Source organism: Pelophylax lessonae, assembly GCF_965119305.1.
Source record: "Pelophylax lessonae genome assembly, chromosome: 7".
NCBI lineage: Eukaryota > Metazoa > Chordata > Amphibia > Anura > Ranidae > Pelophylax > Pelophylax lessonae.
The window spans coordinates 239,217,508-239,232,607 of NC_138774.1; the positions used below are offsets into that span (position 1 = coordinate 239,217,508).

At 45.6% G+C, this 15,100-nt stretch overlaps 1 protein-coding gene across 3 annotated transcripts in view; it reads left to right on the plus strand.

The window, feature by feature from the left end:
• Positions 1–15,100, plus strand: part of ARHGAP4 (Rho GTPase activating protein 4) — a 349,436-nt gene that overhangs the window by 215,264 nt on the left and 119,072 nt on the right. For all 3 annotated transcript variants that reach the window (XM_082262605.1, XM_082262607.1, XM_082262606.1), the window contains exon 5: positions 9,633–9,815. In XM_082262605.1, the coding sequence (XP_082118731.1) occupies positions 9,633–9,815 (183 nt within the window). The remainder of the gene's footprint in view (positions 1–9,632; positions 9,816–15,100) is intronic.

Consider the following 15,100-nt stretch of genomic DNA (forward strand, 5'->3'; position numbering starts at 1 on the left):
AAACACATAAAAAGGACTGAGAGTCAGAAAAACGGCAGTGGATGTTCAGGGCTGAAGAATCAAGATATGACATTTTTGGCTTAAAGTGGGTGTAAACCTTACGCATGAAATATGAACAAAGCATATCCCTCTATAGCAGGCATTACTAAATTGCGGACCACGGTTCACACGGACCGAGTGACAGTCCTGTCCAGACCGTGGCCGCACCACTTAGCTGCCTGAGTGGACTCCTCTCCTCATTTCTCACTTCTGCAGCTGCTAAAAATCACAGCTTTGTAGATAATGAGAAGAATGGCAGGGTGGATACCACTTCTGTATGCACTTTGCCTGGCGCCGCTGAACTCACAGCAGGGAGAAGGGCAGGAGGAATGGCAGGGTGGACTCCTCTTCTGAATGTACTTGCATGCCGCTGAACTCACAGCAGGGAGAAGGGCAGGAGGAATGGCAGGGTGGACTCCTCTTCTGAATGTACTTGCATGCCGCTGAACTCACAGCAGGGAGAAGGGCGGGAGGCATAGAAGGTCTACAGGGGGAGCGGCAGCCCAACCTTTAATATTAACAAGTTGCTCGTGCCTTCAATTCAGATCTGATATGGGGGGTGCTGTGATGTGAGAGGAGGAAGCCCTGATATGAAGTGTCTGATGTGAGAAGAACAGCTGTAATTAAAAGGGGCTGTAAAGTCATGGGGGGGGGGCTGTGATGTGAGGGGTTGTGACTGCAAGGGGAACTCTGATGTATGAAGAGGGGGGTCTGTGATTGCAAAGGGGAATGTGTTGTAAGCAGGGCTGTAATGTTGAGGGGCTCTGATGTAAGGGGGGCAGTGATGGGAAGGGGGGACTGAGGACATTAATCTATAGGGGGCCGTGTCATAGAAGAAAAATGAGATTGGGACCTCTGTGGAAAGAAAAATGTTACCAATCCGACCTCTGTGAATTCTAATTCAGTACCCCTGCTCTATAGGGTGTACTTGTCTCACTTCAGAGCACTAAGTGTTATTGCGGTCCGCTGCCTTGTTCCTATGCTATGAGTCACTTCTGACAAGTTTTCCTGACACCAAGAGAAAAAAGGTGACAGGGATGGAGCTCCAGCTGATGGCAGCCTCAGCTCTGTTCCTGTGTGCTGTGTGAAGGGGGTGTGTCCATTCCCTCCAATCAGATCTCAGAGCTCTCTTCACTGATGTAACTTCAGCTCTTCGCCCCCTGCTCTTCAGAGCTGAGAGATCCTGTGTAAATTCTGCACTTTGAACGTGACGTGACGAGCCATCCACGTCACAAGTACGCACAAGCCGCGGCCATCATGCCTATCCATGCTCGGATTAATTTGCCTTACATGTGAGTTGCTATATTTATTTTGGTTTCATTAAAGTTACATACTACACTATTGTTTTTCTTCCTTGGGGGCCCATATTGCTTGGTGATCACCCTGCCTGCCCATCAAAGAGAAAAAGTGGGGCTGGCCATCTTGATATATCATCACTGATCCTAGCACGCTCTGCTGCCATTTGGGAGGATCTGGTGGATTGCTGGCTTTACTGATGATCCCGGGGAAACATCGAACTACATGCTGATTTTGATCACTCTATAATTTGAGGGTCAAATCATTCTGGTAAGCGGTTCACTTATCTTGAGCACTGTGGTGGATTGACCCCTGGACTTGTCACCTCTCCTGGGCGTGGGATCTCTCACTCTTCTCTCACTGAACAAGCAGCGTGGACTTACCTGAAATCACTTTACTATCACTTTTTGACTGTTCCAGCTTCATCTTGTTTTTGGCACTGCACCCCATTATTATTTTTATTGCTTTGTGGATTACAATCATATCCTTTGGTGCTGGCAGCCTATGTATTTCATTCTATTAGAGCTTATTGGTTCTGGACTGAGCGCGGTTATTTCTTATTGTTTTACTTTGAATGGATGTAGAAAAGAAACGGCTGTAGATAAACCATGACTAGGGTATTAAAGATGATTTGTCTATATACAGCTCTGACCATCACTCCCTTTACCCAGGGCTGTCTTTAACACAGGGCAAAAGGGGAAGCTGCCCCGGGCCCAGTCATTGCTGTGGGGCACAAAGCAGCTCCCCCTTGAGCCTGCACTGCCCACAAAAAGTTGACAAGTGGATTCGGGAGGGCCCAAGAAAATGTTTGCCCGGGGTCCAATAAATATTAAAGATGGCCCTGCCTTTACCCCTTATAAATAACCACATGACCACAAGCTGGAGTTAAATGGCCAAAGCAGCCTTTTATTAACAAACTGTATACATAACAGATAAATAACACGTTAAAACCAGTTTTAAGTGGGGCCTCAAGGTCCTAGTAGGCATCAAAGAAAAAAGTACCTGAGTCCAACTTAATTAGACCCCCAGTCGCCACAGCACCGACTCGGAGACAACCAGTCGCAGATACCAACATACCAATTACTGGGAGCCATACCTCAGACGAGTCCCTACCTTTAACTGGGGCCTCAAGGTCCCATCAAAGAAGAAAGTACCTGCGTCCAAATTAATTAGGCCTCCAGCCGCCACAGCGCCGATTCGGAGACAACTAGTCGCAGATACCAACATACCAATTATTGGAAACCGTACCTCAGATGGGTCCCTACCAAGTATATGTTTGCCCCATACTAACCTACAAGGACCTTGTACCCCGCCAGCTGCCATGACAACGAAACACATAAAAACAAAAAACTTCCTTAAAAACAAAATATTAGGAGGGGGGAGCCTGGAAGCAAAGCCAGAAACAAGAAAAAAGGGGAGGGAGGTAGGGGAGTTTTCCCTTACGTGGCTCCCCTCTGACTGAAGACCTTCTTAGCAGGGGCGTAACTACAGGGGTTGCAGGGGTTGCAATCGCAACCGGGCCCCATGCTCCAGGGGGCCTGTGCGGCTCTTCTGTACTCCTGGATTGGGGGGGGGGGGTAGCATGTAGAGAAACCACCGTCCTCCTTTTTCCTCCTGTAGCTGCAGGAGGAAAATGGAGAAGATTGGTTCCTCTGTATGCTGCCCCCGCCACTCCTCCTATCCAGTTCCCTTGTGTTCTGCTTTCTCTGGGCCCCTGTGTGCTCCCCCCCCCACTGTGCTGCCCCCCCCCCCCCAATGTGCTCCCTCCCCTCTCCTCCCGGCTGCTGCAGGGGATGTGTCACAATGGAGAACCAGGAAGAGGTCGGTAAATATGTAATTTACCAGCTCCTTCCTTTTCTGAATGGACAGAGTCATAGTCAGTAACATTGTAAAAAAATAAAATAAAATGATAAAAAATTCACCAGTGGGTGAACTTCCAGGATCACAAAGGTCACACTTGCGACCGATCCCTGGCATTCCACCACTGTGGGGAGGCCCAAAGATGGCAGGGAGGGGGCCCAATGCAGAACTTGTGAAAGGGTCCGTAATAAAAGGTAAAAAATAGAGTTGGGGTGCACCCGCGCTATGGATAAAATACTGAACTTGTTAAAATGTTTAAAACGGTTTTTAATAACCGAGAGGACCAGATGGTTGTGCTGCCTCCAACTTACCACAAGGGTAAAAGTGTTATATGGGTCAGGGGGTGTTGGTATGGGGCGCTACCACCTTGTACAACAAAATCAATGGTGTATGTGGTCCCAATATGAAAGTGCACTGTGATCATATAAGAGCAAATTATGTGCAAAAAAAAACACTTTAATATACAATATATAAGGTTCTGCGTGCTATAAATGAGATAATATGGTGTGCAAACAGTGCATACAGTAGTGCAACCCACAGTATATGTTGTTTAGGTGAATTGTACCATTTATTGAGTATATACTAGAAATGCGACCATCAGCCTGTGGTCGGTGAGAAAGTGCCAAGTGCAAAAAAATCGGGTGAATAAACTTAAATAATACTTGAAAAACCTTTTATTGTGATATCCCCTTGCGGGGAAGACTGGCCTCCGTGGTTGGTAAACCAGTGGTAGTAAAATAAAGTGGTGAGTGAGTTGCGCTATTAATGGCGCGTGCTGGGAGAAAAAAGTGCTTTTTACCGGAGGTCAAGCACTTACCAAGTCCTCTCCCTTCCTCCACACTCAGCCGGGTTGGTTACTTCTCCCCTTACTGTGATGCCTGCGGTGTTTGGATGTTTCACCGGAGTAGTAGTGCTCGCATCTAGGGAGTCAGTGTACAAAACCAAAAGAGGCTTCCATGGCGTAGTACAGTAATTCAATAAAGAATAAAAGTGTAGCGACTCACAGTATGAGAAGTTCACCGTCAGCTTTTGCTCAATGTGTCTCTGGTGTTCGGCCGCGCGGCGCTTCCGCGTTCCACCGGCCAGAACCACCACACCGGAAGTGACGTATGACGCTGGATGCCGCTCTATGCGTTTCGTCAGTGCGACGTCATCCGTAATAAAAGGGCCCAACAACGGGAGTAAAGGGCCCCAGGATCAGTGGGAAAGGCCCAGGCTTGAAGGGAAGGGCCCCGGCCAGGGGTCTGGGTGGCCCTTCATGGTTTCTTGCACTGGGGCCCTGAAGGTTCTAGTTACGCCTCTGCTTCTCAGACCCCTAGATTGACCACTCCAGGCCTAGCCACCAATCAAGTGAGTCCCACAATCCATTATTGCTTATCAGACTTAACTGACACCCCCTGCTAGCCCCCCTGCTAAACCCTGTCATGCCGGCCCTCCGTCCATGTCTATTCTCTCCTTTACTCCGGGTCTCTCTATACAAATTATTTACAAATCTACAAATATGTACAAATTAGGGACAAATTATTTAGGAGGATTTGTTTCATCTGTGTATCACCTGAGGCCACTGGCTGTATGTGAGGGTTTACAACCACTTTCAACAAAAGAGAGTTTGTTTGTTGAGGCTTTGTGAATTGTAGATGAATGTCTGCAGGCATTTATTTGAGGTGTTTAGCAGCAGGTTTAGGGCTGCATTTCCTGCAGAGATGGTATTGATTTAGTAAAAATTGATGGCCTCCTTACTGCTGAGAAGTACACGGAGATCCTTATCCATCATGCAGTACCACCAGGGAGTGATCTGATTCAGCTTCATTCTGAAGCATGGCCATGACCCCAAACACACGGCCAAATAAAAAAAAATAAAACGACCTAATTGAAAAGAAGAACAAAGAACTGTCACCTACCTCTTAGAATTCATATTTCTAAAATATATTACAACAGCAAACAGGTAGATCAGCCTTTCCCAACCTTTTCAACATAGAGGAATCCTTTAAAAACCTTTCCAGTTTCAAAAATTGCTATAACTTCAGCTCATTAAATACATTTATTAGTGTGATGGTCAGTGGGAAGAATGATCCTTACACTTGTGGTCATTGGGAAGAATTACCTCCTTATCGATAGCTAAAAAGATCATTGGGGTCAGTGAGAACCTAAGAGGCAGAAATTCCTCATTGCTCAAAGAACCCCCAGCAGCCTTTGGAGGAACCCTAGTTGAGAAACCCTGATGTAGAAGATAAAAGGAACAATTTTTGTTCTCTTTGGAGTGTGCATGTGATCAGCACAGGGCCAATCAGCACTGTCTAGACAGAGGGTCTGGTGTCCTGCGGCCTTTTAAGACCATCGAAGCAGAATGAGAACTCCTCCTACAAGCTTTAACCAGGCACTGATAGAAGTCACAAGACTGTTGTATACTGCTGATGAGAAAAGGTATTTAGCAGTTTATAGTTACTAAAATAATTGAGTTTGCATGTTCTGTGTACTGTGGGAGACCTGATATAGTGAATGCAGGTTCTGGGTTTAGTAATATTTAAATGCATTCCCTGTATTAAAGTAGTTATAAACCCTTGCATATGTCCAGTGAAGTGACTGGTCTCAAGTGATACACAGAGACTAAACAAATCCTCCTGCATAAGTTGTACCTGTTTATCTGAATTCTTCTATTTTCTACATCCATTAAAAGTTCAGAATTTATACAGCTTTTCTGTGCTTTCAAAAAACAGGGCAGGGAGCTGGAATTACACACTGCAGAGCTCAGCGAGGAGAATTCTAAGAGCTGATTGGAGGGAAGAGACACATTCCCCTTCACACAGCACACAGGAACAGAGCTGAGCCTGCCAATCACAGGCTATGTGCTGGAGCTCCCGCCCCTGTCACCTTTTTCTCTTGGAGTTAGAAAAACTTGAAGCAGGCATACATGACACTTTGTGTTCTTAAATGAGACAAGTTCACACCATGCTTTGACTGTCCTATGAGGCTGCAGGACCCCTGACCCTCTGTCTGGACAGTGCCGATTGGCCTTGTGCTGATCACATGCACCCTCACAAGAAAGAAAAAAAAAAAACTAGCAATATACACCAAACTGAGCATGTGCAGCCTGTCCCCTAGACTCTGTTCTATCAGGAGATGGATTGGGGACAGTAGAGGAAGGGGAGGATAAGAGAAGACAGGATCAAACAGACTTTTTACACAATGCAAAAGAATAACCCCTTAGGTTCCACAGTGAGTATAACAAGCATGCTTGACTGTGTATACAGACTGACTTTACTGTTGTGGGTTTAGTAACACTTTAAGGTAAAACATGTTCTGCCTTTACAACCAAGATCACTACAAGTTTTACAATCTGATGAATGATCTCATTTAGATTACCCAACAACTATGTAATACAAGGGTCTGCCTGAATAGATTCAGATTGAGTGGATAGTCTAGGTAGGTTCTCATATGCCATTGTTTTTGTAAAGAATTATTGTATGGTCAGATTGTAAAGTGTATGGTGAGCCTTAGATATGTCCAAAAATCAGCAATATTTCCTGCTCCTAGGAGAGAGAAAATGACCTTAGACAGGGGCAAGCATGAGGCTCAAAGTGTTAGGAACCTGTCCTGGAATCCAGCGATGTTCCCATCGGCTCTCGGGTGCTGCCACCACCATTGCCTGTAAGGGAAACCGGCAGTGAAGCCTTGTGGCTTCACAGCCATTTCCCTAATGTGCATGCGTGAAGTGCACTGCGCTTTGTGAATGGCCTGGTGGCAGGGGGGAAGGAGGAGGGGGCCGAAAACCAGGCACCTGTTCCCCTCCCCACCGAAAGGTGACAAACGTGGCGCCGTAAGTGGGGGGGGGGAGGAGGAGGCAGATAAGCGGAGCTTCCACTTTTGGGTGGAGCTCTGATTTAAATGCTGCCTTATGCATTGGCATACCTCCTCAGTTTGCCCAGACAGTATGGCCACCTGCTGACTTGACACGATCCACAAGCAGTTTAACTCTTCAATAAGACACAGAAGTTGAATCCAGCACAATTTTGCTTCAGATAATTGCAGTATAGAGGATCTTTCTCCAGTCTTTTGAAGTATAAGAAAATGAGCCCTGTCTCTGCGAAGCACTAATGCTCAGACCATAGAGGAAACAGGAAGGGTCTAGCTAGGACTGGACTAACTAGCACTAAACAGGAGGGACAGTACAGGGAGATACCAAATCACATAAGTAAACTAAATGCATTGGCTCAAAACCACCACTTGAGTTCAGTATACTACAGGACAATAAAAACTTTAATACAACACAAACAAAATACATATACATGAGACAGAACAAAGTTGACTGCTAGCCAGTGTCACATTTAAATGTATTCCTATGTATAAATAGGTATTAGCTGTGTTCCTCTTAGCACTCCAAAGTAAGTTCATTTTTTATATAGTATACAGTTGGGTTTGAAATTTGACCTCAGCCTTTCCCTTCAGTCTTGCAGAGTTGTACAGGCTCCTCTCTTGTTCTTTGATTTCTCTGCACACTGTGAGCTTTCTTCAATCATGGAGGCTCGGCATCATGTGTGGGCGTTACTTTGGGCGGGTTGCATGCAGTCTGCCTAGGAATACCCGCTCCTTCAGACTGACGCCCACCCATGAAGGCTTTTTGTTTTTTAAAAGTTCTCCCAAGAGCCAGTCCACTACTTTCATCTCTTGAGAGGAGGACCGAGGCAGGAAGCTTTGTGCAGGCCCCTCCCACCAGCCACGATCTGCCTGCATAAAAGGGGGGAGGGAGGTACCGGGAAAAGACTGGACGTCAGCTTTAATTTTGGCCTAATGAGCTCCAACAGTTAATATCTTTCTGACTTTGCTGCTGCACCAAGGTACAGGGGCACTTCAAGTAAGGCTCTCTAGGATAAATACTGTATGTAAAAAATAAAAAAAAGGCATCTACAGAAGACTTTGTTTCTTAGCAAATATTGTTGTTATAGGTCTTAAAGCATCTCATGGTGACTTGGAATACTTGCCTTTAGGCTGGCCTTTCTCAACCTTTTTACCATGGAGGAACCCTTGCAATAATATTTAGGTCTCACATTGATTTCCAGTGGGAAGAAAGTTCCGTACATTGGTGGTCAGTGGGAAGAATGTTTCTTATGTTGATGGTCCGTGGGAAGAATGCTCCGTACATTGGTGGCCAGTGGAAAAAATGTTCCTTATGCTGGTAGTCAGTGGGAAGAATGTTCTTTACATTGGTGGCCAGTGGAAAAAATGTTCCTTATGCTGGTAGTCAGTGGGAAGAATGTTCTTTACCTTGGTGACCAGTGGTAAGAATGTTCTTTACCCTGGTGGCAAGTGAGATAAATGCCCCTTACATTGGTGGCCAGTGGTAAGAATGTTCTTTACATTGGGGGCCAGTGGGAAGAATGTTCTTTACATTGGTGGTAAGTGAGATGAAGGTTTCTTTCATTGGTAGTCAGTGGTAAGAATGTTCTTTACCCTGGTGGCAAGTGAGATGAATGCCCCTTACATTGGTGGTCAGTAGGAAGAATGTTCCTTACATTGGTGGTCAGTAGGGAAAATGCTCCTTACATTGGTGGTCAGTAGGGAAAATGCTCCTTACATTGGCGGTCAGTGGGAAGAATGCTCCTTACATTGGTGGTCAGTGGGAAGAATGCTCCTTACATTGATGGTCAGTGGGAAGAATGCTCCTCCTTACATTGGTGGTCAGTGGGAAGAATGCTCCTCCTTACATTGGTGGTCAGTGGGAAGAATGCTCCTCCTTACATTGGTGGCAAGTGAGATGAATGTCCCTTACATTGGTAGTCAGTGGGAAGAATGCTCCTCACAGTGGTGGCAAGTGAGATGAATGTCCCTTACATTGGTAGTCAGTGGGAAGAATGCTCCTTTTATTGGTAGTCAGTAGGAACAAGGTTTCCTACAGTGATGGTAAGTGAGAAGAATGCTGCCCAGATCATTAGTCCCAGTGGTTACCTAACTAACAAAAGGAGGAGGCTCTGCCAAGTGGCGTTGATGCCAGAACTTTGCAGGCACCATCTGGTGAGTGTTTAATCCATCACTGCTCCAGGAACTCCTAGCAATCTCTGGAGGAACGCTAGGGTTCCATTGAACCCTGGTTGAGAAAGGCTGCCTTAAGATGTTTGTCAGTGGCAAACTACCCCCTTACTTTGGTGGTCATTGTAGGTGGGAGACAAATCTGTGACAGCTCAAGGAACCCCTAGCAACCTCTGGAGGAACCCTAGTGTCCCATGACACCCTGGTTGAGAAAGCAAGCTTTAGACAAATACATGGTAGCACTGAAAACGACTCAGATACACTTTGTTCAAACGTTTATCATGTCATTTATTTAGACATTTATCTAATAAACAGGTTTATCATTCATATCTTTGGTTCTTCATTTGTGCTCTTGACTGCCACACCTCTATCGAATAGTGTTTGATTACTTACTTCATATCTTTTCTCCACAGGCAGTGAAGACCTACCAGCTGTACCACAATGACTGTCTGAACTCCGAGCACAAACTGAGGGAGGCCGAGAAACAAGAAGAAAAGCGCACAGGCAAAGTGAGCGAGCAGACCGCAAGCTCTCCGGTAGCTGAAAGGGGGCCGAGGCGCAGTTCCCTAAAGAAGACCGAGAGGCTTGTAGAGAAGGTAATAGATTTAAATATACAAAGTTGCCAAAAGCAATCAGCTTAGAGCTTGCTCACACAGTCAGCTGGGATTGGGCAATAAAAAGGCGGTTGAACTGCGGTTTTACCACCCCCCAACTGCCCTTTTAAACCAGGGCATTCAGCTGTTGAGGGCTGTAGAAATGCTGGGGCCATGCTGCAACCGGCCTGCACCTGCGTGCAGTGCATGCAGTTGTGATGAGCTGGGTCGGCAATTTGAGGGCTTGAGGGTGGCGTATAGCCTCCTCACCAAATGCCCTCTGAAAGGCAATCTATCACAGAGCATTATAGCTGCCCATCTGAATAACCCATCACAGAAAGACATCTTTCTTCACTTGTAAATGCTAATCTAAGAAGCATTAGCTTCAACAATAATTTACACGGCTCTCCTGTCACACTGGGTTCATGGTAAACTGGATCAGGGTGGTGAGCAGGAAACGCTCATTAGCCCCCTTGTGATAACACACATACAGTATTAGTTACCACCGTGAACATCACTGTAGCCCTACTCTAGAGGGAGCGGCTAGGTGTGGGTCCCCCTGGGTTACCGCTACCTTCAGACATGTTTTCAAGTGTGAGCACCTTAGACAAGAACCAGTCCAGTTTCTTTGGTTTTTAGGGTACAACTGCGGCTTGTCGGCAAGTGGTTAAGTTACATCCTGGTTTCTTGCCTAGGCACATTATGCCATACATCCCAGGAGTCTTCGGGAGGGCAGGAGGGGGGGGGTTCTCACCTAAGCACGCCCTCCTGCATGTATGCAGGGGCAGATGTATTCCAGGAAATAAATGCTACAGGAATCATTTGCCCTTACTCAAGTTGGCCATGGCCAGAAATGCTAGGAAGTGTTTTTCAAAGTTATTTCTCAACAAAGTAAAGCATGGAGACCTGGATGGATGGGGGAGTTTGCTTTGAATGTTAAATATTAATTAAATAGAGTTTTTGGCTTGTGGTGCTCAGATGTTGTGAAGATCCGCTTTGGGCAATTTTGAGAAAAAAAAATGAAGACTTCGCACACGTGTGCAAAAAAATGTAACATTTCCCATTAGGACAGTGATTAAAATCAGAATCAACAATTATTTGCAGTCTGTATTTAGGACACCTGCATCTACATCTGAAGAGTGCTTTATGGGCTTCATGCCTATGCTGCTTAACCAAACTAACAGTAATAGGCCAAAAGTCAGGTCCACTTTAAACAGGATGACTGATCAGCTGCTGCTGGCAATAATTCTGTTTCTAGTAGATAACCGGAATGCTTATGTATGTGATCACTGATCTTCAGGATGTGACTGATTTGGAAAGTTAATGAAATGCGTAAGTCAACATGTTTTTTTTCTGTACCTGGGACCAGTGCCAGGTTTAAATTTTATGACTCCTAGACATGTTGATTGTGTTATCCTCTATGATCACGATCCAAACAGTTCTGTTTTTGCTTTCATATAATATAAATTGTAAAAGGGGACAGCCTTGACAGGTAGTGAGAGTAAACCATGCACAAGACAGGGACACACATGAAGAGCCAAAGCAGGTTTGTTCTGCACTTTTATTCAGCAAGGCAAACAAACACAGTTTTAGTGCTGCAGGGCTTTGTACAGCAAGTTCATAGCATAAACCAAACCAGACATCTGCTCGTCCCAGCCATTGACTAAACTCATGTCAGTTCTTGACTAATAGGGTACCCCCTAATGGGTTCCCCTTTTTAGTGTTCTGCCAGCAGTCAGCCTTTTCACCCAGCAGCAGGCTTCCACAGCAGAGAGCCTTGAGAAAACCTTGAGCATCGGCCAGCTCATCTTTATAGAGGCTGAGACTAATAAGGAGGTCTGGCTACCAGGTTAGCCCCGTTCACATTGGGTCGATTTGACATGCGATTGGACATGTCTAATCGCCTGCCACATCAAAGCTATTGCCGACAACAGCTCTGTCTGAATCCGACTTTGGGGCACAAAACCGTTTCCCAAAAGTAATTCCTGCACTACTTTTGGCGACTTCGGGGAGCGATTTCAATAGACATCTGTGCATGAACCCACGCAGATGTCTTTCCAATAGCCCCCTAAGTGAGACTGAAATGCGGGTTTGAAATTGTGCGAGTTCTGCTGAACTCGCATGATTTTAAACCCGCCCTCACTGTGAATGAGGGCTACCATGGGGACTAAGAAGGTTTCTGTGAAGGTTCTTTTTTTATCTAGATCAGGGGTCTCCAAACTGTCTAAAAAAGGGGTCAGTTTACTGCCCCCCAGACTTTAGGGGGGCCGGACTGTGCCCATAGAAAGCAGAAACTGTCCTGGCATCATTAGGAGAAAACAATGCGTCTTTGGCATTAGTAGGAGGAATAGGGCCCCATTCTTAGTGTCAATGAGAGGAATAGTGCCCCATTCTTAGTGTCAGTGGGAGGAAAAGGGCCCCATCCTTGGTGTCAGTGAGACGAATAGTGCCCCTTTCTTAGTGTCAGTGGGAGGAAAAGGGCCCCATCCTTGGTGTCAGTGGGAGGAATAGTGCCCCATCCTTGGTGACTGTGGGAGGAATTGTGCCCCATCCTTGGTGTCTGTGGAAGAAATAGTGCCCCGTTGATTTCAGTAACAAGAATTATGCCCTGTTGTCAGTGGGAGGAATATGGTCTTGAATCAGTGGAAGAAAAAGTGCCCCATGGGCCGGATAAAGGCAAGCAAAGGGCTGCACCTGGCCCCCAGGCCGCAGTTTGGAGACCACTGATCTAGGTAATGGTATATCTATAGTAGTTAGTAACAAACAGCCTAACTTTTTTTTAATGCTTAAGATTATTCATAGCTTATTCAAGCCTCTATAGTTCTAATAGGTAGATCTTATTGTCCAAGAAGTGAATAGAGGTGTAAAAAATGATGGAACCATCCAGTTCTAGTTGCATAATCCCATCTTTGCTGTCAGAAAGGATTTATAGGGGTAAACATGGCTGAAGGTGTGAATTGTTGTCAAAACGGCATGGTAGAGGTGTTATAACATCATTATTTGTGGAAGACAGATAGTTTTGAAGGCCCTATCCCCCATTTATTGATGGTTGTTTCAGTTTGATGTAGATGGCCTCTTTTGTGCCACTTATGAACCAGTAGTCCTCTCTATCCAAAATGTGCACCTCATTGTACTCAAAGGAATGTCCCTTTTCCTTAAGTTGTAGGACTTGACTTGTAGAGATTTCCCTGTATGTTGGGCCATTTATTTGTTAAAAGGTTGCTTCATCTCCTTAATGTTCAGGTCTTTGGATTTCTCACTACACTGTATTACATATACGATTTACTGCACTTGTATTTTGATGTTGGGTCTTTTGTTTGTACAAGCTGTTGCCACAGTGTCCTGTGCCTGAAAGACACAGTGGTTGCAGTGTGTTAAATATTCTTTTAATTTTGTTTCCGAGATTCCAGCTACATATGGAATTACTATATTATGCCACTTTGTTTGATAGTCCTGTGTTCTTGCTTGACCTAGTGGACATTTTAATAAAAGCCAGTATGGGTAACCTTTCAAAGTACTCCTGGCATGTCTGTGTTCTTCTCTGTGTTTGTTGGTACCATCAAAGTCTAAAGTTGCAGAGTTCTAATGACCCCCAATTGTATTCCAGTGGGTGGTGAAAGTCTGTCACAAACGCAAATGGTCAGGCACTATAGCTAACTTCTGTGTTCTTCACCTACAGCAGCCCCCTTTACCATAAGGCAAGCAGGCCTACTGGTACTTGGTTGCCCCCACAATGCTATAGTGCCTGGCTACCACGCCAGGGCAGGCACGAACTGAGCAAAGCAAACAGGGACTTGCAGTTGGCAGATAGGGAGAATGATTCAAAGACAGTCCAGGTACAAGGCAGGCAAGGTTCAGAATAGTCAGGATCCAATCCATAGTTAAAAGGCAGGCAGAGTTCAGAGAATAGTCGATATCTGATCTGAGGTTCTCAACAAGAAAACCCAACCTAGCAGTCATAGGAACAGGGTAGACAAACAGGTAGTTTGAGCACGTATTACACATGCAATCACAAGCATGAGACTGCAGGCTTGGCTGGCTTAAATCCGGTTTGGTCTCCACCCAGTGACTGGCTACATCAGTCTCCTTGCAGGTGAACAGACAGAGAGAATGTATCACAGCCAAAACCCGGATGCTGGAATGAGGAGCAGGAGCGCAACACGCTTCTGTAAGAGAGTCAAAAAGAAGATGCTGTTCTGTGTGGGCGAGTTTGCCCAAGTCTCCCATGTCCTTAACATGTAACACACAGTCCAATAATTCTTTTACCCCGTTCTTCTACAAAAACATCTTCCTTTCCGGGCTTTTTGGATTAAGGTGTCGTTCCTACCTGTGTAGATATAAATGCTGGAGTAATCTCCTGCCACTCATTAGAACTGAAGAAGTGGCTTGGATAAGCAACAATATGTCTTCAACAATACATAACAAATTCAGTTAAATAAAGCTTATTCCCACCAAAGCTCTACGAACTCTTTGGCTTCCAGGACCCAGGACAGAATCTATTAGGATTCTGAGAAAACTAAATGTTTGATTTCTCCATATCAGTCATAAACCCTAAAACCCCTCACCATGTGTAGTCACCTACACCATCCACAATCCTGCCAACCAGTGCGTCACCTACACCATCCACAATCCTGCCAACCAGTGCGTCACCTACACCATCCACAATCCTGCCAACCAGTGCATCACCTACACCATCCACAATCCTGCCAACCAGTGCGTCACCTACACCATCCACAATCCTGCCAACCAGTGCGTCACCTACACCATCCACAATCCTGCCAACCAGTGCGTCACCTACACCATCCACAATCCTGCCAACCAGTGCGTCACCTACACCATCCACAATCCTGCCAACCAGTGCGTCACCTACACCATTCACATTCCTGCTAGTCAGTGTCTCATATACATAGTCCACAATCCTGCCAGCTAGTGCCTCACAAGTGTCATAGTCAATTGAACCTGTGTTGGGTGGTAAAGCTGCATCTCTGGTCCAGAAGTTCTAATGCCTTGGTGTGCAGTCAATTAGAACTTCCTGTATACAGATCTTGATCTGGCAGTACTAGGAGCTGCGAAATGTTCATGAGAGGGGCCTTTGTAGTCAGTTTAGTTTAGAAAGCAGGACACTATAAACAGACCAAGCAGTTTAAAGTGTGTGTAAACCTAAAATCTATTTTTTAGTATCTTTGGCATCATGCCTCATTCTTTATAGTTTTCTTAACCACATTTAAACCGCCTGCCACAGATTTACTTCGTCAGGCAGCCTCTCCTGCGCGAACTGACGTAGCCCT